At 59.6% G+C, this 22067-nt stretch overlaps 2 protein-coding genes across 4 annotated transcripts; both read left to right on the top strand.

Annotated features, from left to right (window-relative positions):
- The first annotated feature begins 695 nt into the window (after nt 1-695).
- CRYBB3 (crystallin beta B3) lies at nt 696-7131 on the top strand. Of its 3 annotated transcripts, none has more exons than XM_045841245.1 (6): nt 696-742; nt 2012-2106; nt 3450-3568; nt 4471-4603; nt 5479-5621; nt 6839-7131. In XM_045841245.1, the coding sequence occupies exons 2-6, from the start codon at nt 2032-2034 to the stop codon at nt 7002-7004; spliced, it is 636 nt and encodes a 211-aa protein (XP_045697201.1). In that variant the 5' UTR covers nt 696-742; nt 2012-2031; the 3' UTR covers nt 7005-7131. The 3 variants fall into 3 exon arrangements, with proteins under 3 accessions (XP_045697201.1, XP_045697212.1, XP_045697220.1); XM_045841256.1 differs by having other exon boundaries at nt 698-742; nt 1951-2106; XM_045841264.1 differs by having other exon boundaries at nt 702-742; nt 2016-2106.
- A 5952-nt stretch (nt 7132-13083) lies between these two features.
- CRYBB2 (crystallin beta B2) lies at nt 13084-20755 on the top strand. Its single transcript, XM_045841234.1, has 6 exons — nt 13084-13196; nt 13685-13764; nt 16527-16645; nt 17578-17710; nt 18792-18934; nt 20491-20755. Exons 2-6 carry the CDS (start codon nt 13711-13713, stop codon nt 20657-20659), a joined length of 618 nt encoding a protein of 205 aa, XP_045697190.1. The 5' UTR covers nt 13084-13196; nt 13685-13710; the 3' UTR covers nt 20660-20755.
- Nucleotides 20756-22067: the final 1312 nt, after the last annotated feature.

Below are 22067 nucleotides of genomic sequence, written 5' to 3'. Positions count from 1 at the left end.
GGGGGAAGTGGCTTCACCTCTCCGAAAGCAGCTTCCGAACCGCCTGTGACCTAGGATCGTGATCCCTCCCCCCGGAGAGGGCTGGGCGGGGCGTAAACACAATGCTTGAGAAGCTGGCCCAGGGGCCAATACCCAGTAGGTCTTCAATAAACGGTAGCGGTCCTTTATAGATGCCTTTTATAGGCACAAAACCCATCTCAGGTGGGTCTGGTACAGCATCCCACGGAAGTGGTTGGGTGGAGTTAGACCCACTTTGGAAGTTCTGTTTAAGGCGAACTTGACTTACAATTTAGGCCACAGGGCACATGGGTGAATTGAGGGGTTTGGGGTCCCTCCCTCCAAGAACCGGAGCCTTTCCAAGGGCGCCAGGCATCTCAGCAGGAAGATGGTCGCACCAAGAGGCCAAAGCAAGGGGTGGGGGTGGTCACTGGAGAATTTCCCGCCCCCCACTCCCCCGCATGCCTGCTCCTGGTGCCACTGGGCTCCCCACAAGGCTGGTAAGGTCTGTCCACCCCCAGCCGTGGTCAGAGGCCGTGGCTGAGGGCACACAGGCCCTGGGGCCTCCCCGGGCCCGTCATTGGAGTGAAACAGCCCGAGTGGAATCGGGTGGACAGGCCGCTGCCTCAGCAGGCCGGGACATGCTGGGCTGTCGGAAATCGCCCATAAATAGGACGCTCCTCGCAAAGGGGGATCGTCTGCGGGCGGCGCTGGCTTCTCTGTTCTTCCCGGGCAGCGGTGACAGGTTCGTTCTGGGGCAGTGGGGCGGGGTGGGGAGGCAAGAGCGGCCCCAGCAGGCCCAGGCCTGGGGTGGCCTCCTGAGGTGTGCAGAGCTGGCCTCTGCCCCAACTGGGGACCCACCTGGTGGGAGCTGAGAGGGAGGACCTGAGACAGCCACCGAGCCCTGCTGTCGACAGAGGGCAGCGGCCAGGGCTAAGCCCCTGGGCGTGTGCTTGGAACGGGGAGCCTGCAAAGATGAGGGAGGCCAGTGGGCACGTTTGGGGGCTGCCATGTCTTCTGGGAGTCTCCCCCGAGCAGGACCAGGCCTGTGTCCTGAGTGTATGGGCCACACGGCTGTGTGCGGCTGGGTGCAGGGTGCCTGTGGGGCGCTGTAGGTGTCTGAGATGGGCGTGTGTGTGTGTGTGTGTGTGTCAGAGACACACAGACGGACAGAGGCAGCGTCCTGCGGCGGTCGAGAAGTGACTGCACGGTGACCGTGGAAGCCCGTGGGAGCCTGCGTGTGCGTGCAGGTGCCTGTGCTGATAAACCGGAGCACAGTCCCGTGTGTCTCTGTGTGTGTGTGAGACAGTCAGGAGAACCCGCTCGCGTGACTGTGGCCGGCCTGAGTTGTGTGTTCCAGTCCCCGTGGGGGTGAGGGGAGCCATGTGTGTTTCTTGCACTGGAAGTACTCGCAGAATGAATGAGTGAATGGATGGAACCTGGGCTGGAGCAGGTGTCCTGGGGCCTGGTTCCACATCACGCTGTCTCAGGATGTCTGTCTGTCTGTCCCTCTCCCACCACTCTGTGGCCTCCTGTTCTTCCCAGTCCCCCAGCCCAGGGCCAGGCCCTGAGCAGGTGCTCGAGGAAGCTGGTGAACCGAGCAATGAGTGGACAAAGGACTACAGCCTGGGGGGCGGGGGTGGGAGAGCTTCCTGCAGAGGAACCCCTGAGGCCTGCCCTCTGACCAGGCCTGGAGGCAATGTCTACACAGAGCCCCAAAACCCTGGTTTGTGGGAGTGGTTGGGTATGGGCGAAGAGCATGAGCTTCAGAGCCAGGTCCAACCCCAGCCTCAGGGGAGTGACCTCACCTAGCTGGGATTCGGGGTTGCCCTCTGCAAAATGGCAATCCTGGTCCTACTGACCCATGGTGGGCTCGTGGGCAGTGCTCAGTGGATGTTTGTTGAATGACTGAAAGACCGAATGTAGGCTGTGAGCAATGACCACATCCCATAGGCAGCAAGGTTCTGTAGCTCATCCTCCAAAGGACCTGGTGACTCTTCTCCTTTGGTTGAAGCCAGAGGGGTCTCCGGGGAGATGGCAGAGCAGCACGGAGCGCCGGAGCGGGCTGCCACTGGCAAGAGCCATGGAGGCCTTGGGGGCAGCTACAAGGTAAGGAAGGGCCAGGGGGCTCTGGGCCCAGGGCCACTCCTAGACCTCGGGGTCAGCTTCACTCCAGAAAGGAGCCAACAGGGCCAGGAGGACACCTCACCTCTCGGCCATGAACTTGCTTTGTGACTTCACTGCGCCTGGGCACACACACCCTCCCCGGGCGCAGAGGCTCGGTGGCTTCAGGGGTCCCCGCACTGACTCTCTGCAGGTGCCGGTCCCATCCCCAGCCCTCTCCGGGCCTCCACCGCCCCACCTTTAACTCGGGAGCAATGCCCGTGCTCCTCAGCCCCCAGAGCTGACGTGCGAGCTCAGTGCAAGTGCCATCGCCAATGCCAGCCACTGGGGGTGGGGCTGGTCAGCTCTGCCCTCTCCAAGTGGTCCCTGGGGGCTCTAATCCCAGACTGCCCAAGGATGGGCTGATTCCGGAGATACCTGGGGACAGCAGCATTCCTGAGGACGTGCTGGTGGCTTTCACCGGAGTAGGGGAGGCGGCAGGAGAAGAGCCGCAGACAGGCCCACCTGGCTCTGGGATGACCCACGGGCGATGTCAGCTAGCCTTGTCCTGTAGGCCCCCAGTTCCCCCCCCCGCAGGGGAGGGGGCACCGTGTCATCTAACGGCCTCTCGGGGCCTTGGCACATTGCCAGAGGCAGCTGCCCAGCGGGAAGGTGGGTGCTGCTGCTGTTGGCGTCTGTGGGCCTTGCCCCGCCCACTCCAGTGCAGGGGCAAAAGGAACTGCTGACTTAACAAACCCGGGACAAGTGACCTACCCTTTCTGAGCAGACGTCCATCCCTCGAGGGCCTCCTGCAGAGACAGTCTGTGCTTCCAGGCAGGGACAGGCAGCACCTCCCCTTGCCTTTGCAGCCCCGCCTCCCACCCCACCCCCACCTCAGGCCTGGGGCAGGCGGAGGCCATCCCAGAGGTTGCAAGCTGATGATTCGTCCAACCCGCACAGGCTTCATAAAAAGGGGATATTTCACATTAAGGAAAACATAGATTTCTGGCCTCGATTGCAAAGTTTAGGATAGGGTCTACATTCCCTCCTGGTTGCAAGTGGCTTCATTTCCCTCCTGTCCCTTCCTGGAGTCATTTCACTCTATTAAGTTCCAGACTGGCTCCTCCAGAGGGACAATCCCAGGTTTAAGGTTCCTTGCGGCAGTCCCCTCCATGACCACCAGGGGGCAGTGCAAGCCCGTGGAGGTGCTGGCTCCAGCCTGGTACAAGGCTGAGCTATTGGAGCTGGTGATTGTACGTCCCTCCTTGCCCCACAGGGGACCATGCAGGGCAGGGGCTGAGGCTGGGACTGGGACCCCGCCTGTGACATGCAGGACGCTGCTCTTCCAGGTGACCGTGTATGAAATGGAGAACTTCCAGGGTAAGCGGTGCGAGCTCTCGACCGAGTGCCCCAGCCTGACTGACAGCCTGCTGGAGAAGGTGGGCTCCATCCAAGTGGAGTCGGGGCCGTGAGTACCTGGTCCCCTGCCCCTCCTCACAGCCCGAGCCATCTGGGAGTCGGGAGGCCTGGTTCGAGCTCAAGATCTGCTGCAGCAGCCTCAGTTTTCCCATCTGTAAAACAAGGGAGTCGGCCCGGATTCTCTTAGAGTCGTCTGGCTCTCATCTCCGCAGTAAACAGCAGGGTGCGGTGGAAAGAGAGCACAGGACAGCCCAGCCCCTAGGTCAGTGCCGACAGGTGGGGTTTAATCAGTATAATTTCAGTATCGATCACACCATCTACAGTGTAACATGTATCAGAGCCCTGAATCCTCACCACTGCCCAGGAGAGACCTGCCAGTCTCGTCCCCATTGAACAGGTGAGAAACTGAGGCCAGAGGGCTTAAGTGTCAGGTCCGTGTCCACATGGCAAGCAGGTGTCCCAGCTGGACTCGGCTCTCACCTTGGGTTGAAAGTCCAGGCTCTGGCGCTAACTGCCTGCGTGATCCTGGGCAAGGTACTCACTCACCCTCTGGGCCTCTGTGTCCCCATCTGTCAAATGGGCAGAACAATGGGACATACTTCAGAGAGAGGCTGTGTGAAATGAACAGAGTGACGCATGTAGATGGTGACAATGCCACAGTAACAATAAGGAGTCGTCTGAGGGACACTGTGCTCCAGATGTCATAGGAAGGACTTTTCAGAGTCAGAGCGCCCTACACAGAGGCCGTGCACAAAACGGCCCCTCAATGCTACTTCCCCGGATGGTTTTCTAGCTCGAGGCTCAACTCCCAGTTTGTCCCAGTAGATCCTTCAGTAGCAGGACCCAGGATCAGGGACAGGATTGGCAGGAGGGTGCGAGGTCAAAGGTCAGCAGCCGTGCACTCTGGGCTCACCTGCGGCAGAGGCGAGCCAGGTCTCGGTGTTCCTGCAGGTGGCTGGCCTTCGAGCGCAGGGCCTTCCGTGGGGAGCAGTATGTCCTGGAGAAGGGGGATTACCCTCGCTGGGACGCCTGGTCCAACAGCCACCACAGTGACAGCCTCCTGTCCCTCCGGCCTCTGCACATTGTGAGTACAGTGCTGCCCCCTTCAGGGAGCTCTGAGAGGCGGGACAGGCTGGGAGCTGGGCGGGCCAGCTGGGTTCATGGCTTGAGGGGCGCCTTGGCTGGTGTGGGCCTGGCCTGGGAAGGGTCCTCATGGTTTCTGACCCAAATGATAGGGTTGGCTGATTGGATGGTCCCTGGGCTGGGGCTCGGGACTTCAGGAGTCACATCCTGAATGAGCCAGCAGGTGCTGGCCCTCCCCCTGTAACCCTATTAAAATGCTGAGCCGCCCGGTCCCGCCTCAGATCCGTACTGTGGTCGAAGAAGGACCGTCTGGAAAATGGCTTCAGAAAGTAACTGTGAAACAGCTCGTGTTCTTTGCTTGCATTTCTCAAACACCTGAAAGGGACTCGGTCTGTGTGACACTTACAATGTCGCTCCTGTCCCCCACCTACTTCCCTCACACTCGCAGCTGCTCCAGCCCCGCCTCCTGTCACAGTCGTGGGCGGGGAAAGCTGGGGAGACCCAATCAGAGTCGGCTTAGTACAGAAGGAACGTTCCCACATTACTAATTTTGGTCTGCGTCTACGCCCTCCACGCCTCAGTTTCCCTCTCTGCTGTTAGTGTTGAGTGAGACCTGAAAGGGCCCCCCCTCTTGGTTTCATGGATCTCTGGCTGTAAAGTCCCTAAGGAGGCCAGCTCTGGAGGAACCCCCCCAAACCCCCATCCCTCCTGCAGTGGGTTTGGGGGTGAAGGAACCTCAGCATCCCCTCCCTCGGGCAGGGGGCTTGGGGCGGGCGTTATTTTGTGGCGACTTGACCCTTCCCTGAGCCTGGAGCCTGCCTGACCCCTGCTCTGGGCACGGGAGTGGCCGGCTCACACCATGACCTTGCCCCCCAGGATGGCCCGGATCACAAGCTTCATCTGTTTGAGAACCCGGCTTTCGGCGGCCGCAAGATGGAGATAGTGGACGATGACGTGCCCAGCCTCTGGGCTCATGGCTTCCAGGACCGGGTGGCCAGCGTCCGGGCCGTCAACGGGACGTAAGGGGCCCCACCCCCATTCATGCCCCTGCCCCATCCGTCCTCCGCTCCATCACGCCCCTGGCTGCAAACAGCGTGTCTGTTCACTGTCCCCTGGACAGCTGGCGTTTCCCGCGCCTCCGGTCTGGGGGCCCTGTGTTCGAGTCGGGGCCATGGACAGCTGCTGCTGCTGCCTCTGTCCTTGCTCAGAGCCCTGCCCGAGAGCCCTTGTCCTGAGAGGGTCCAATCGTTTGCACTCTTGTGCCACTGGGTTCCCAGGAAGACTTATCTTATACGAAGTTTTATCTTTTTAAAGAATCCAGTGAAGTCTGCTTCCCCTGCCTGTCCCCATGGAAGTCTTTGCTCCTTTTTGAACATCCCTGGGCCCTTGAATGGATGCTCAGATTTTTTTCCTCCTCTACACAATCCTTGTCCTTCCTAACAGGGGAGGAAGTGACCCTGGTTCTCTAGGGGCGGCCTGAGTAATACTCAGGGAGCAGCCCCATCGCCTCCCTCCTTCGAGGCTCCCTATCTCTGTTAATGCGACCTCAGGACCACCTTCCCTGCATTGGTGACCACGGTTCACTTGTGGGTTTGTGATCCGGGGGGCAAGACTGGAAAGGTGACACCTCTCCCTGAGAATAATTTACCCAACACTGTTTACTGAGCATCTGGGGTGTGCGGAGCAGGGGGCACCCAGGACTGCACAGCCTCGGGCATCTCGCTCTCTGAGAGGGAGAGAGACAAGGGCCCAGGTGCTCACAAGTCACTGTGATCAGGGTGGTGATGGGACAGGCAGAGGGGCTCAGGGAGTCCCCACCAGGCACCTGATTTATGAGGGAATCAGGGAGGGCTTTCTGAAGGAGGGGACATCCAAACTGGGATGTCAAGACAATGAATGAAAAAGGGAAAGGCGCAAGGATCAGGCAAGGGAGAGTGTGTCAGGCAGAAGGAACAGCATGTGGAAGGGCTCAGAGACGTGCAAGTTCAAAGGGAGTCCAATCAGAGAGGCTGGAGCAGGGGTGCAAAGAAGGAATGTTGAGCGATGAGGGCAGAGGTGTGTAGGGAAGGACCTGGTGAGGGGCGGAGTTTGCACTCACCTGTAGGGCACTGGGGAGCCCAGGTGGGACCTGGGCAGGTGCAGAGCACGGCCAGGTGCTGGCTTTGAAGGGCTCAGTGGGCGCGCAGGCGGGAGGCTGGAGGGGGCAGCCCTCACCCCAAGCCTCGGTCTCCCGCAGGTGGGTTGGCTATGAGTTCCCCGGCTACCGCGGGCGCCAGTACGTGTTCGAGCGGGGCGAGTACCGCCACTGGAACGAGTGGGACGCCAGCCAGCCGCAGCTGCAGTCCGTGCGCCGCATCCGCGACCAGAAGTGGCACAAGCGGGGCGGCTTCCTCAGCAGCTGAAGGGCGCCGCCCCAGGGGCCCGGCTCGCTCTTCAGGGCAGCAAGGGCAAGAAGGGGACGCCTCAGGGCCGGCCGCCCCCCTTCCCCAGAATCTGCGCAATAAAGCCTGGGGCCGGTCCCCCACCTGCCACGCTCGTCTGCAGTCACTTCCTGAGTGGGCGGGGCCTGGGGGGCGGAGCCTGCGGGAGGAGCTGCCCGAGGGAGGTTGGGGCTGGGGGTTCTGAGACCCCAGGGGAGGGCTGTGAGCTGCAATTGTACCCTGGGCTCCAGTCCCTCCAGCAGAGCCACATGGACAGCTCTAGTGTCTGCTTGTCTGCGTCTCCATCTGTCAGTCTGTCCAGCCAGCCAGCCAGCCAGCCAGCCTTCTTTTCTTCCTTCCACCTTTCTATATTTTCTTCTTCCCACTGATCCATTCATCCTTCTTCCCACCTATGCAGCTTTCTGTCCATCCTGCCACACACTCTCCCATCGATGCACCCCGCCGGCTCTCTCCTCTCATCCATCAGTTCACCTGTTAATCCTCCCTCCCTCCCTCCCTCCCTTCCTTCCTCCCTCCCTCCCTTCCCTTCCTCCCTCCCTCCCTCCCTCCCTTCCTCCCTTCCCTTCCTCCATTTCCTTCCTTCCTCCCTCCCTCCCTCCCTTCCTCCCTCCCCTCCCTCCCTTCCTCCCTCCCTCCCTTCCTCCCTCCCTTTCCTTCCTCCATTTCCTCCCTCCCTCCCTCCCTTTCCTCCATTTCCTTCCTTCCTTCCTTCCTCCCTTCCTTCCTCCCTCCCTTCCTTTCTTCCTTCCCTCCCTTCTTCCTTCCTTCTTCCCCCTCCTTTTCCTTCCTTCCTCCCTCCCTCCATTTCCTCCCTTCCTCCTCCCATCCACTCATCTATCCGTCATTTCCCCCTCCACCTGCCAGTCTGCTTTCAGACTCAGTGGATGCCAGGCCCTGCTCGAGGCCTGAGGACGCAAAGGGCAGAGCCCGTGGGACCGAGGGGATGCGGGCAGGCCCGTGGGGACTGCAGAGGTCTGTGTGAACCGAGGCGGTGTCACTCCCCGACCAGCTCTCTTTCTGCATCAGCGACTCTGTCCCCTTGCCCAGAGGGTCCTGCAGCCTGGGCTGGGGACCAAGTCCCCATCCCACTTCCCGCCACGGGCTGTCACTGCTCTGAGCCTCAGTGGCTTCGTGGGCCCAAGGGGCATGCCATGTGTCAGTGCCAGGCATAAATGTGAGTCTCCTCCGGCCCCAGGGGAAGAGCAGGGAGAGTCGTCCTGTCTGACAGTCAGGTGCCAGCTGGCCTCCGGGAGAGCCCCGCCCCCAGAAGCCGATCCTGCCTCCTTTCCCTCATTTTGCAGACACCTTGGGCCCAGAGCCCCTCCCTGCCCCCTGCAGCCGGCACCCAGCTGGAGCGTGGGAGGCCTGGGGGTGGGGGGGGGGCGCTGCTCAGGAAGGCATTGCAAAGAATACAGGGATTTTCAGTGAGCTCAGCCTGCATATTTACAAAAACGTGTAGTCAAGAAATCTCCTTGAATTATTTGTACTTTGGGAGTACGGGGGAGCTGGGGCGGGGCCTCAGTCTCAGTGGGGCGGTGGCAAGGGGCTCCCAGCACGGATGCCAGCAGCATCCCCTCCTCACCCCTCCCCCTGCCAGGACCGTCCCCCTCCCCCGCACAGAGAGGCCTTGTCTGGCTTTATAAATCTGTTCCCCCCGGAGGCCAGACCCCGTGCTGGGGCTTTTTGGACAGCAGAGATGACCCTGGGAAGCGGCATGTTATTTATTCACTCTACGTAACAGGTGGGGACCTGAGGTTCAGAGAGGGCACCCCTTTTCCGGAGCCGCACAGGAAGGACGCAGTAGCGCTGAGGTTTGAGCGCCATGCGCTTGTTCTAGAACACTCCCTCATGAGCCGCACAGCCTCCGGTGTATCCATTAGGGGCAGGCGGCCGCTTTACAGCGTGATGATGACCCTTGTTCACAGTGAGGGAAACCGAGGCCCAGGGTGCTGACGGGCAGGCAGACCTCGTGTTACTGCGCTCCACTCAGCCATGCCTCACAGATGTGGCATTTTTTACAAAATGAAGGCACGACCCTCCACCAACAAAAGGATTAGGGCTCACTTTACTGTGATGCTCGCTCACAGTGGTGGTGTGGACGGAACCCATATTACCTCGGAGGTGTGCCTGTGAATTACCCCAAGGGCCACCCACAGCTTCTAAGGGGTGGGGCCAGGACTGCAGTTCACCTCCGTCTCCAAAGCTCACCTTTCCTGGCCCTCGGGCTGCTTCTGCTGTGGAGAGCTGGCCTGAAGCCTCCTCTGCTGCTGCGGCTGCTGCCTGCGGGCATGGCCTCCACTGATTGGGCCCCTACTGTGTTCTAGGCATCTGGCCAGGCGCCCTTGTGCCTGGTTGCCATTGACACCAGGAAGGCCCAGCACTGGCTCCCCGGTGAGGGGTCAGTGGAAGGCTTCCAAGGAGTCCTGGCCAGTGCTGGGTCAGTGTGCCCCCTCCCTCATTCCCTCCCTCCCTCCCTCCCTCGGGCCAGGCTCAGCTGGACCCCCAGACCCAGGGCAGGCCCGGGAGGTCACGGATGTCTGAGTGGCTCTGTCCAAAGCCTCAAACTCTCAAAAGCCGTCTGTTCCAGGGAGCGCTAGCCCTCCGCACATGCTCCCACACACTGTCCCACTCCATCCTCCCAGTGGCCCGGACGGGCAGAGAGGGCAGGCCGGCTGCTGAGGACGCACGGCCGGGGAGCCTGGGGGCTGGCATTTGACGGCAGGCCTAACTCCGAAAGGCTGTTTTCAGCTCCAGCCATGGCTCAGATTCTGTCTGACGCAGGGGCACCACCTGGGAGGGACAGGGGAAAAGAGCATCCCTCAGTCACAGGGGCGTGCAGCTCAGGGCCCCGAAATCACTTTACTGTTCCATGGAGAGGCAGTGCTGCCTAATGGTGAGAAGCGGATGGTCGAAGGATCAGAGGCAGCCCCACTGCGCTGGGCCCTTGGTCCACCCCACCTGGGCTCCTTCTCAGACTCTGCCACTTCCTGTGTGTCTTTGGGCACCTCGCTTGACCTCTCTGTGCCCCCGTTTCCTCATGTCTAACATAGGGAGAAAACTCCCCCTGTCTCACAGGTTTCTGTAGTAACGTGAGTTTGATTTGCAGACCAGGTTGAAAACAATGGGTAACACAAAGGGTGGGCTCTCCACGTGTTCATCTTCCTCTTCCTCATCTGAAGGGGTGGCCCCGGGGGCCTGTTCATCGCTGCAGGGAGCAGAGACACCTCCCAGTCACTCAAGATAGCCAGGGGCCCCAGTGGAAACAAGGAGACTGGACTCTGGGACCAGACTTGGAGGTTCCGCAGTGTGACAAGCCTTCGTGCGGACAGCGGGCCTGGGCTGAGCAGGGCTGGTGCGGACAGGACTGGGGCCCTAAGCCTCACCAGGGCAGGGAGGCTACTGCGTCACTCCCCACCGAGTCCACAGCTGACACACAGTAGGTGCTCAGGATGTGGAAATGAATAAATGAATGAATGCACCTAGAGAATGCTCAGGTTTCTGACACTCTCTGGCCTCACCCCTTGGAGGAAGGGAATGAAGGAGGAATGAATATAAAAGGCTTTGAAAAATTGCAGCCCCGGTAAATGCACTAATAATGCATGATGGAAGAGGTGCAGTTACTCAGTGCTTTATACGGATCAGAAATTCCACTGAGGACTCCTCCTGATTGGCTCCTTTCATGAAGGGTATAATTATGAACGCTGTGATATTTAAATTCTTCCAAGTGTGAAGGAGAAGGACACTTGAATTTGCAGGTGAGAAAAAACCGAGGTAAGAGAAGGGAAGTAGCATAGGATAAAGGCTTTGGAGTCTTAGGAACCCTGAGTTCTGAGTTCAAATCCTGTCTCTCCCACTTCCTTGCTGTGTGACCTTGGACAAGATGCTTAAGCTTTCTAAGCCTCCGCTTTTTCATCTGTGACAGGAGAGACTAATATCATCTACTTCAAAAGTGTGAGGATTGACTGCAACGAGACGGCAGACAGCCCTCCAGCAAGCTGAGCAGGAGCCCCGCCCACAGAGCCCTCCTCCGCTTCCGCTGAACCTGCTGCTTGCAGGAAGCTGCGCAGTCTCTGAGTCTCAGCTCTCCCTTCTGTAAAACGGGATGATTGACAGAGGCAACACTGGCCTCTTGGATTTGTGGGGCGGGTTGAAAGATAAGATCTCATACCGTCTAAACGCAAGCAGCTGTCTCTCATTTCCTGAAACACAGCCAGACCTTGAATCCATCCGTTTATCCAGCAAATGTTAACTGACATGTGTTCTGGGTTGCACTGTATCCCCAAAAAGGTATGTTGAAGTCCCACCCCCCAGTACTCAGCATGTGACCTGGTTTGGACGCAGCGGCTTACAGAGGTACTTGAGTTAAAATGAGGGCGTTAGGGTAGGCCTGAATCCGGTAGGAACGGTGTCGTTCTGGAAAGGGGACATTTGGGCACAAGCGCAGAGGGGAGACCGGGGGAAGACACCCAGGGAGAAGACGGCCACGTGACAGGAGCCACGAACCTCAAACCAAGGCCGGAGGTCAGGTTCCGGAAGCTGGAACGGGACAGGGAAGGCCAATGCTTCCCTGCGGCGGTCAGAGACGGCCCGGGTCCTGACACCTGAATTTCAAACTCCCAGCCTCCGGAACTGAGAGCCAATACATTTCACGGGGGTGGGAGTCGACATTATTTTATGGTGGTAAAACAACATACAGTTGACTGTTTAAATCACTTTGACTGCGCGGTCGGGCGGCGTTCACACCCCCGCGCCGTTGCGCCCCCATCGCCGCCACCGTCTGCAGAACGCGCTTCCTTCTGCAGAACGGGAGCTCCACACCCAGGCCACACCTTCTGCAGAATGGGAGCTCCACACCCAGGCCACACCGGCTCCCTCACCCCTCCTCCCAGCCCCTGGCCCCCCCCGCCCCCCCCCCCCCGCCCTGCTTCCTGACTCTCTGGGAATCTCCTGTAAGTGGAACGATGCGGTATTCGTCCCCTCCTGTCTGGGGTATCACACTTTGCGTAATGTCTGCAGGGCTCATTCATGCTGCCGCGTGTCGGAATTTCCTTCCACGTTAAGGCTGATGGCATCTCATGGTGTGGACAGGCCACACTGCGTTTGCTCACCGACGCACACTTCTAATTGCAAACAGAGCAGAGAGGAGTAACGCTTGTTGGGTGGTGAGAAGTGCCGCAGGAGAAACAGCTTGGCTAGGGAGCGGGGCATACATGTGTGTGCACGCGTGTGTGTGTGTGCGTGTGCGTGTGCGTGTGTGTGTGTGTGTGTGTATCAGGGACCTGAAAGGCAGGAGAGAGCCAGTCTCCTCGCTGGAACCTGGTTTCCAAGCCCCAGTGCCGCCCGCTCTCTGCTGCCTAACCTTGGATGTGGTCGAGGTGCAGGCTGGCTGCAAGGAAGAAACAGGAGCAAGGCCAAGTGCCCGCCAGGCTGTGGGGTCGGGGGGTGGCAGGAGGGATCCGAGAGGTTCTCTGAGAGCAGCAAGTGCTGGGCCCTTCACTGTGAAGCTCAGTGCCCCTCGCCCTGCACAAGGAGGCCCCAGCCCGCCCCAGCCGCTCGCCCAGGCCCTGCCCCTGGTTGGAACTCTCTCCCCGCCTGCTTTCCCAGGCTAAGAGGATGTTGTCTCTTCAGTGAGCTCTCCTGGAGGGCCCAGGCCGGGACAGATCCCCTCCCTGACACCCTCCCCGCCAGAGCAGAGCTTGGCACTGAGTAGATGGGTGATAAGTATTTGTTGGATGGACGGACAGACAGATGAATGGATGCATGATGCCCAACCACCCTCTTTGACTTGATCTTTTTATCCACAGCCATCAGGCTTTGCCTCTGTCTGCCTGACCACAACGCCAGTGAACCCAGCCTGCCCCCAGCCTGGCAGCCGGACGGCTGATGCATGCAAACCGGGCATCTCCTTGTCCAGCCGCCTGACCGCCCTGGCATGGCCAAATCTGAAAGCTAATGACATTATTGTGGGGAGACACAATGTCTGTGGTCATTTGCTGACCCGGGCTTTGGTGCGGACTTAATCCGGCATTCTCGCCCTGCTTTCTGCGGGGACACAGCAGTCACCCGTCTTGGCACCGGCATGCCTGGGGAAGGTATAAAGTCCACCTCCCGCCGGCCGGGCTCCACAGACACTCCCGGGGGCCGCTGTCACTGGTAAGAACGCCTCTCTCACTTGTCTTGCCTTTTTCTCTCATGCTCGCCCCGATAGAAGGTGCGGGAGACCTGCGTTGGAATCCAGGTGCCACTCCTTCCTGACAAGGTGACCTTGGGCAAAGACTTCCATGCCCTAGGCCTCTGTTTTCTTGTCTGTTAAATGAGGAGAAGGGTCCTAACACCTCCTTTGCTCCTTGGGGCTGCATTCTCTGCCTAGCAGCACTCGTTCGGAGCTGAGTGACGGCACCCACTTGAGGCCCCACTGAAGCTCCGATGTATGGCTTTACTTTCTAGTAGATTTCCCTCTGGAGCCAGTCTGCATGCAAAGAAGGGAAGCTAAAGGCAGGCATCTGGGCAGCCGCCTGCTGGCCGCACAGCTCTAGGACAGCCGGAAAGCGGGGACACAAAGACAGCGTTGGCCTGCAGCCCCCAGAGGAGAAAGCCGAGGGCCCAGAGGGTCCTCACTGCCTCGCCCCCGTGTCTTCCAGGTCGTCCTTGCACGGGACAGCCCGCCATGGCCTCGGACCCTCAGACCCAAGTGGGCAAGCCACAGACCCTCAACCCCAAGGTGGGTACCACACGGGGGGTGCAGCGGGGGACAAGCAGGGCTCCTCTGCCAGACTCAGTTTCCCTTTTGTACAGTGGTGTTGGCACCTGCCCTCCCGGGCTTCCCTCTCTGTCCCTGTCCCTACCTAGGCCTCCGTGTCCCCTGCTTGCCCACACCCGGGCCCATGACCAGCATGCCAGAGCTCCCAGCACCAGCTTCCAGCTTTGGAGACTTAGGGTTCTTTGCCTTACCACCGCCCCCCCCACACACACACATACACCCTATTGTCTGTGGGGGCTCCCCAGGGCTAGGGTGGACCCTCAGCCCCGTGTAAGAAAGGCCTTGTGAAGGGGAGAAGTGGTTTGAGTCCTGGCCACACACTGCTGTGTGACCTGGGCCACCCACTTGACCTCTCTGAGCCTCTTTTCCCTCATTCACAAAATGAAGAGACTCGAATTCACGACATAGAGTGATTGTGCAGAGGCAAAGAACACAGACTCGGCCTCACACCTGGCTTGTGCTGGGTTTTCCCGATGCCTCTTTGCTTCCTCACTCTCCCTGCCCTCCCAAGGGTGGTGGGATCTTATCCCAATTTAAGGTCATCACCCCCACCCCTACCCTAAACCTCTCCCCACTACCGTCCACCAGGCTGCCCTTTGGGCCCTGGCCAGGGGGTCCATTCTGGAACGGGCCTTGGTCACCCCATTCTGTCCCTTGAAGGGCTTACTTTCTAGAGGAAAGACAGGCAATCACAGACCAATAAATAGAGGACTTTGAGGAGTATTGGCAAGGAACACAGAGTGAGGGTCCCGAGGGTCGGGGTGGACGAGGATTGGTGCGTTGGCGGCCGCTCAGGGAGCACCTCTCTGAGGAGGTGGCATCGGAGCGGAGACCCGATGCAGTCAGGGAGCAGCCGTGTGACCCCCGGGAGCAGGGGCAGCGGAGAGCATTCCAGCGGAGGGCACAGCAGGTGCGAAGGCGGTGGGGGTGGAGGGGGGGCGCCCCGAGCTGGAGGAGCTGGAGGAGCAGCAGGAAGGCCAGTGTGGCGGGTTGCGAGCAGCTCTGTCGCGGGTTGCGAGCAGCTCTGTTGCGGAACAGACGCGGAACTGGGGTCACGTACACGCAACGTTACACTTCCTAGCAGGCGCGTTCGAGAAGTAAAAAGAGACGTGAGATGAGCTTTCATATCGTATTTCATTAAAGCCAGTATATCCTAAAGTATAATCAATAGAAAAATAATTAGGGAGCTGTGTTACCTTAGGGTATCCATACTAAATCTTTGAAATCTGATGGGTGTTTCATATTGAAAACACATCTTCCTTTGAACTAGCTGCTGCCCATTCAGTGGACATGCGTGGCTCTGGCTGCCGTGTCGGACAGCGCAGGTTTAAAGGGGCAGGCACCACGTGTAACACTGAACGCCCATTAGTTATCCACAGCAGCGTTACTGAGCCGCGGGGCTCTCTCGGCCTTCCACACGCAGGGGAAGACTGTGTTCCTCTCACCCCTGCAAGCCCCTGTCTCCCAGGCTAAGGTAACAATAACTGGCCCCCACTTCCACAGTCTTGATTCTTCTTGGAAACCCTGAAAAACAGGCTCGATCGCCCATTCCACAGATGGGAAAGCCGAGGCTCAGACCAGTCCAGTGGCTTCCTAGGGTTGTGCAGCTGGGTGTGGGCGAGGCACTGTCAGTGCCCACGTCTCCTGGCCCTCTGTGGCCGAGGCAGTGACCATGAAGGCCAGATGAGCCTGTGGAATTTGTCTCCGTGCCCCAGCGGGCCTTTCTTCCTGGGCTCTGCGTGGCCAGTCCCTGGCCTGGGAGAGAGGCACGCATTTGCTGACCGTGTGGACTGCTCGGCTGCCCGCCGGGAGCTTGCTGCCCTGAGCCCTCTTCCACCCGAGGCAACTCCCAGAAGCGTGGCTGGAAAACCCCTGTCCTGCCCCTCCCAAACGCTCTCAGGAATCGTAAAAGTGGCCGCTGGCCTCCCCGTTAGCAATCGGCTCTGAGGCCTTGGGCTGCTCAGAGGACCTTGTGAGGCAAAGGAAGTGAAGTCCCCTTAAGAAGTCAGAGGGAGGTCAGGGGAGGAGGTCAGAGGGAGACTCGCCAAGCCCTTGAGGCTTAAAGAAAGGGCACAGGTGCGTGTGGTTTTCCTGGCGAGGTGGGGGCGAGGTGGGTGGAGGACAGTGGTCCCAGGCCAGCTCTGACGGGAGCAGGAGAAACTCGGGCGATGCGGCCTCGCACCCCACTGCTCCTGCTGTGACCTCAGGCCAGTGGGACCCGCCTTCCCAGGAGCTGCTGGGAAACGGAGACGCTGGGGCTGCATCCCAGACCTGCTCACTGGGCAGCTGCGTCTTCCCAAGGTCCCGGGTGCCGTGTGCCCGCATTAGAGTTTTCAAAGTGCTGCTCCAGGGGAAATAGCGTCCCACAAGCGTGGCCTCCAGGTTCAGGTCTGCCACTTGCCTCCACCGGTGCTGTAACTAACGTCGTTATTGCCTCCTCCGCACAGAGCCCGTACTGTACTGTGTGCTGACATTAGGTTTCTCTAATCCCTCCAACGAGCCCATGAGGTCTGTTCTGGCTTCACTTCCCATTTCACAGAGGGAACACTGAGACTCAAGGTCTCTCAGCTGGTGACCGGCTGACTTCACCTTTGGTGCGTGACTCCCCAGCGTGGAGCCCTTCAGCCTCCGGCGAGGCTCTCTGGTCCCTCCCCCTCCCCCTGCCCTGCTGCCCCTCCTCCCCACCCTGCCGGGGCCTGACTCTCCTCTGGCTGCTGTTGCAGATCATCATCTTTGACCAGGAGAACTTCCAAGGCCACTCCCACGAGCTCAGCGGGCCCTGCCCCAACCTGAAGGAGACCGGCGTGGAGAAGGCAGGCTCTGTCCTGGTGCAGGCTGGACCGTACGTACCAGGGAGGGCGGCCTCACCCGGTCGGGGGTGCCAGGGTGCAGCGACGGGGCTGTGAAGCTGCAATGACCTGCCCTCACTGTGCCCCTAGACCGTGCTACCGGGGGCCAGGATCTGGGGCCCGGCAGCCTATCCGAAGAATGGGTGCTTCAGAGTCAGAGAGCTGGGTTCAAATCCTGCCCCCACCACTTCTGGGCTGGGTTGACTTCCCTCTCTGAGCCTCAGTTTCCTCCGCCGTAGGACGAGGACAGCCATGTCCTCCCGAGGAGGAAGGGACAGAGCTCATGTGAAAAGCCTGACCCCGAGGTCAGCCACTTCCCGAGGCAGACAGACAGTCACAGTGACTCTCGGGGCTCCGGGAACATCCTCTCTCCCGGGAGTTTTAAAGCCAGGTGTCCCGGGTCTGCGTCCGCACCGCCCTTCCCAAAGCTCGACTGTTCTGGGTCTTAGCAGAGTCCCCAGTGCCTTCAGGGGTCAGCAGGCCTGGCCCTGACCCCAGAGAGAAGGGGAGGGGTGATTAGTAGGACGTGACCACTCTGTCACGTCACGTAGTGGAGCCAGCCCGCGGGGGCCTCCCTCTGCAGCCCCGGCCACTCCCTCACCTTTGTGCCCGAGCGCTGGCTGTTGATGCCAGCGCGCCATGGGACCTTGGGCACGGGCCCTGTCGGTCCGTGTGTGTTGCCAGGCTGTCGTGTGGGCACCTGTCTTATTTCCTGAGTGATTTCCGGACGAATGGGGTCAGCATAGCGCTGGGTGCTGGATAACCGGGGTGATTCTGCTCTTGGATTTGCTGGGTGTGGGTTTAGGTGGGGCCTCTGTTCCTTGGTGAGGCTGAGCAGGTGTGAGCTCCTCTCTCTCTCTCTCCCTCTCTCTCTCTCTCTTTTTCTCTCCCTCTCTCTCTCCCTGCCCCCCCCCCCCCACTGCAGCTGGGTGGGCTATGAACAAGCCAACTGCAAGGGCGAACAGTTCGTGTTTGAGAAGGGCGAGTACCCGCGCTGGGACTCGTGGACCAGCAGTCGGAGGACGGACTCCCTCAGCTCCCTGAGGCCCATCAAGGTGGTGAGTGCCGCCCCTCGTCCTTCTTCGTGTCACTGTCCCCTTGGAGGCAGGGGTCTAGGGAGCAGACAGAGCCTTCACCTCCAGCCGCGTGCCCCTTCTGATTGGCAGGGGACTTCCTGGCTGTGCGGCTTTGCAAAAGTCACTGGCCCTCCCTGAGCCTCAGTTTTCTCCTCTGTAAAACGGGTATGTTCCTATCTACTTTCCCGAGATTCCGTCATGTGTAGCCCGAGAGCTGCCGCATTGCACCACCCCACAGGGCCCCGCTCCCTGGGGTTGCACAGCTCTTATCAGAGGGCAATCGCTCGGTTAGTTATAAATTTAGCCTTTGTGAATATTGAAAGAAATTCTGGGATGGCTTGTGGTGGAGAGGGGGTTTAGCTCTCATTCATAACTCAAGCCGGCGTGAGCTCCGGAGTGGGCAAAGCACCCAGCACGGCTCGGTCACACTCCCACACCTGCCCGGCCCTGCCTAGGTCTCCCCAAAGCCCGACAGGGGGTTGGAGGACACGGGACTTGACCTCCTACAGACCCGGGCTCTTAGGTCGGCTCTGGCACTCCCAGCTGCGCTACCTTGGGCAAGTCACTTTGCCTCTCCTGGTCTCCATTTCCTCACCGGCCAAGGGGCCTGAGAATGGTTTAAAGGATCAGAGAAGGTAACTAAGGGAAATGTGGCAGGAACAGGAGGACAGAAGGAACGTGGAGAGGAAGGGAGGAAGGCCAGAGACGTTGGGTGTCTCCTGGAGACACCACACGGCTGTGTGTGTGTGTGTAGGTCCCGGCTCTCCTTTATTTTAAAAACGGAGTTGAAGCTGTGGGAGGGAAAATGACATTTCAGAGTCAAATGTTCCCCAAAGCGCAGAGCCCCGAGTGCCTGTTACCTGTCAGCACCCAGTAGGGTCGGGACAAACGGCCGCTGTTCACTGCAGTTGTCACAGACGCTCCCGCGGTGGGGCGGAGGGCCGAGGGCCGCAGTCGTAGCTGTTGACCCCCAACCCCAGGGCATGAGGACGGGTGGGAAGGCTCCCCCCGCCCCCCACCCCCCACACTGACACCCTCCGCCCACCCCGCTCCCCGTCAACAGGACAGCCAGGAGCACAAGATCATCCTCTACGAGAACCCCAACTTCACGGGGAAGAAGATGGAGATCATAGATGATGACGTGCCCAGCTTCCACGCCCACGGCTACCAGGAGAAGGTGTCCTCCGTGCGGGTGCAGAATGGCACGTGAGTCCAGGCCCGGTCCTGCTGGCCCTGCCCCGGGAGCCCAGGCCCTGGGGTCCCGCGTCCTGCATCCTGCCCGCCCCGAACGCGGGGGATCCTGCTCTCTCCCGAGCTCAACCTTCGAGCCGGGAGGCGGGCGTGGGTATCGTCAGCCCGAGGGTGGGGGCTTTCAGCCCCTGAAGTTCCACCCAGACCTGCCTTTGGGGCAACACCTTACTTTTGCCGGAGGGGAAAGACATTGGCGTTAACCTCAGCCCCGAAGAGCGGGACAGGAAATGGTGGTGGGGAGGCAGGTGGGCAGAGACGGGTCACAGGAGAATGGGAATGTGCTGAGTGGCCTTAACAAAGCTGTGAGAGGCAGAAGTCCAGCCCGCGCTGGCCCGTGAATGCATGGATTCCTGAGTTGGGTGAAAGGACTTGTCATTTCCCACCAGACCAAACTTCTTCAGCACACAAGCCTTGGCCAGTGGTGTTGGGGGATTTCTCACTGTGAAGGGTTTGGATTTCAGGGGGCCCTCAGGTGGGCTTTCGGCAGTGGCGTGCTGTGGTCGGCTTGTACCAGCTTGTGAGCACTGACTCTTAACTTTTCAGAACTGCCGTGAGCTGGTGGTGGGATTGCTGGTAGCGTGTAATCAGCCATTGGGGGAGTTTTTACACTGTGGAAATTGGGATATGCTAAAATCAAGATTTTGTTTCCCCAAGGGAGGTAGTTTACCGACACAGACTCGCTTTCTGGGGGCTGTCCAACTCCTAAAATAGCGTAAAAAGTTCTGTGTTCATCGTCCCCTGCCTCGCTCGTTGAGTCATTCACTGATTCAGTTTGTGGGGGGTGGGGGCGGGGGCCTCCACAAGCCAGGAGCTGTGTGTGAGAGACCTGGCTTCTGCCTTGTGTAGTTTACAGTCCAGTTGGGGACGAGCGTAAATACTATAAGAATCACACGCTCTAGACTCCTTCCCTGAGGAATCCTGGGGGTCCCCGGGGGAAGAGGGGTGTCCCGGAGACAGAGCGGCCTGGTGGGTGTGAGGGACGCTGCAGAGGCCAGAGAGACCACAGTGCTAACGTGGGGACTCTGGACGGAGACGCAGAGCGGAGGTGTCCACGGGGGATGGCTGGGCAGGGCCCCGAGGACCAGGGCTGGGAGACGTGTTCTGGGGAGAAGACGGACTTTCATCAGGCACTGACTGGGAAGAGGGGGCGACCCCCTCAGTGGTGACGGCTTCCAGTGGCGAAGGGAGCGCAGGGGCTCCGGGAACCGCCCCAGCCCTGCCTCATTCTCTCTTGTGGCCTGGCCGCTGGGCCTGGAGTTGGGGTGAGAGGCCTGTCTTGTTCTGAGCTTAAGGGACCTTAAGATCACTCTTTCCTCTGATGCTGGTGTCAGGCCTTTAGCCAAAAGTTGCTGCATGAGGTAGTGAGCTCCCCATTAGGAGGAGAAGGAAAGCAGGGGGTGGACTTTAAAGGATGAAGATTGGGAGGCTCTACCCTTCCTAATGGCTTAAATATATTCTCTCCCCCACCCCCACCTTCATCTGTTTCCCCTCCCCCACCTCTGGCCCTGCAGGTGGGTCGGCTACCAGTACCCTGGCTACCGTGGGCTGCAGTACCTGCTGGAGAAGGGGGATTACAAGGACAGCAGTGACTTCGGGGCCCCCCACCCCCAGGTGCAGTCTGTGCGCCGCATCCGCGACATGCAGTGGCACCAACGGGGCGCCTTCCACCCCTCCAACTGATGCCCCCCATTTCCCCTTTCCCAGGGGCCTGGTCTGCTGCCCAGGACCCCCCACACCTCTTGGTGAGTGAATAATAAAGTGTGACTTGCAACTGGCCCTCTGGCTGCAGTGTCTTTTTTCCCCAGTGGGAGGCGGGGCGCTGTGTGGGTGTGTGAGAGAGCCAGAGAGAGCCAGAGCCAGAAAGTATAGGCGAAGGTAGGACAACAGAGCCCTCACCGAGCCTTAAGGCTCTGCAGCTACTTGGCTGTGTGACCTTGGGCACACAGTCCACCCTCTCTGAGCCTCTGGTTCTTGCCTGAATGACAAACCCTTTGCCCCCTGAGTGGCTAGCACGGCTGACCACCTGGGTTCCCTCTTACAGGGCTGCTCCCAGGGGCATGTGATGGATGCCCCAGCCCTTGAAACAGTACCCACTGCCTGTTCTCACCTGAGTGCATTGCCACCCTGAGCCCAGGAGTTACTAATGCCGCATTCCCCACTGCACCCCAGAGGCACGTCACAATGGCATGTTCGTGCGTTGGTGTGTTCACAAGGTCCGGAGACACAAGGTCTCACCCACTTCTCTCAGGGCAGACAGCTTCCCCTTCTCTTTGTCTGGGGGCGGGGAGGAGGCGGCAGGCCCGTCCTCTCCTTTCAGCGCTCAAGGAAACATTTTCTGCTTTAGCCACCAGGTGGCAGTAAAGCGTCATCCTCAAAGCTCCCCGCAGGTGGGAGAGGTGGCGGTGGTGGGAGGGTCAGAACAGTTTGGCCCCTGATTGGAGCCGAGACCTGTCAGTCACAGAGGGTCTCAGAACCCCTCCTCCCGCAACAGGGAAACAGAGATTCAAAGAGGGAGCGGGCCAAGACCACGGTCTCAGTGGAACTATTGACAGGGCAGGGACAGGCCTCCAGGGTCCCATCTCTTTCTGCAGCTCTCCTGCCCAAAGCTTGTTGGAAGGGGAAACGAACCCACCCAGCAATGATTCTTTGCAGGAGGAAATCACTCTGTCACCCACTGTCGCTGGAGGCAATTGGCAAAGCCTCATCCTGCCACACGGCCGGATGACTTAAAGTAGCCTCTCTGCGCCTCGGTCTCCCCTGAAATGAGGGAAACGCTAGTGCTCGCTCACTGGGTTGCAAGGAGTGTGTCAAGTGTTTAGGGCAGTGCCTGACGCACAGCGGGGACTCAATAAATGAACACAATGTGACAAAGGCTGAGGAGAGGCTATGAGGTTGTGGGGTGCAGTCAGGAAAGGTTTCTGGGGCTTTTAAACAGGGTTTTGTAGGACGAATAGGAGTTTACCAGGAGCTCAAGGATGAGAGCACCTTCCACCCATTCATTCACTAATTTGCGCATTCACTCCCATCTTCTTCCTCCTGTCTCTCTGTCCTCTTCCCGGTGTGCCTTTCTCTTCTAGTGCTCTGACTC

This window comes from Phyllostomus hastatus, unplaced genomic scaffold (genome assembly GCF_019186645.2).
Source record: "Phyllostomus hastatus isolate PE091 unplaced genomic scaffold, TTU_PhHast_1.1 phas_contig_1162, whole genome shotgun sequence".
NCBI classification, from domain to species: domain Eukaryota; kingdom Metazoa; phylum Chordata; class Mammalia; order Chiroptera; family Phyllostomidae; genus Phyllostomus; species Phyllostomus hastatus.
The sequence above is the reverse complement of the archived record's forward strand: the minus strand, read 5'-3'. Positions and strand labels throughout refer to the sequence as shown.

Bases quoted from the DNA above. Each gene is read 5' to 3' on its own strand.
- CRYBB3 (XM_045841245.1), top strand. From the start codon at position 2,032: ATGGCAGAGCAGCACGGAGCGCCGGAGCGGGCTGCCACTGGCAAGAGC. The intron at 2,107-3,449 runs GTAAGGAAGGGC...CTGCTCTTCCAG, and splicing joins GCCTTGGGGGCAGCTACAAG to GTGACCGTGTATGAAATGGA. The intron at 4,604-5,478 runs GTGAGTACAGTG...CTTGCCCCCCAG, and splicing joins CCCTCCGGCCTCTGCACATT to GATGGCCCGGATCACAAGCT.
- CRYBB2 (XM_045841234.1), top strand. From the start codon at position 13,711: ATGGCCTCGGACCCTCAGACCCAAGTGGGCAAGCCACAGACCCTCAAC. The intron at 17,711-18,791 runs GTGAGTGCCGCC...CCCCGTCAACAG, and splicing joins CCCTGAGGCCCATCAAGGTG to GACAGCCAGGAGCACAAGAT. The intron at 18,935-20,490 runs GTGAGTCCAGGC...CTGGCCCTGCAG, and splicing joins GTGCGGGTGCAGAATGGCAC to GTGGGTCGGCTACCAGTACC.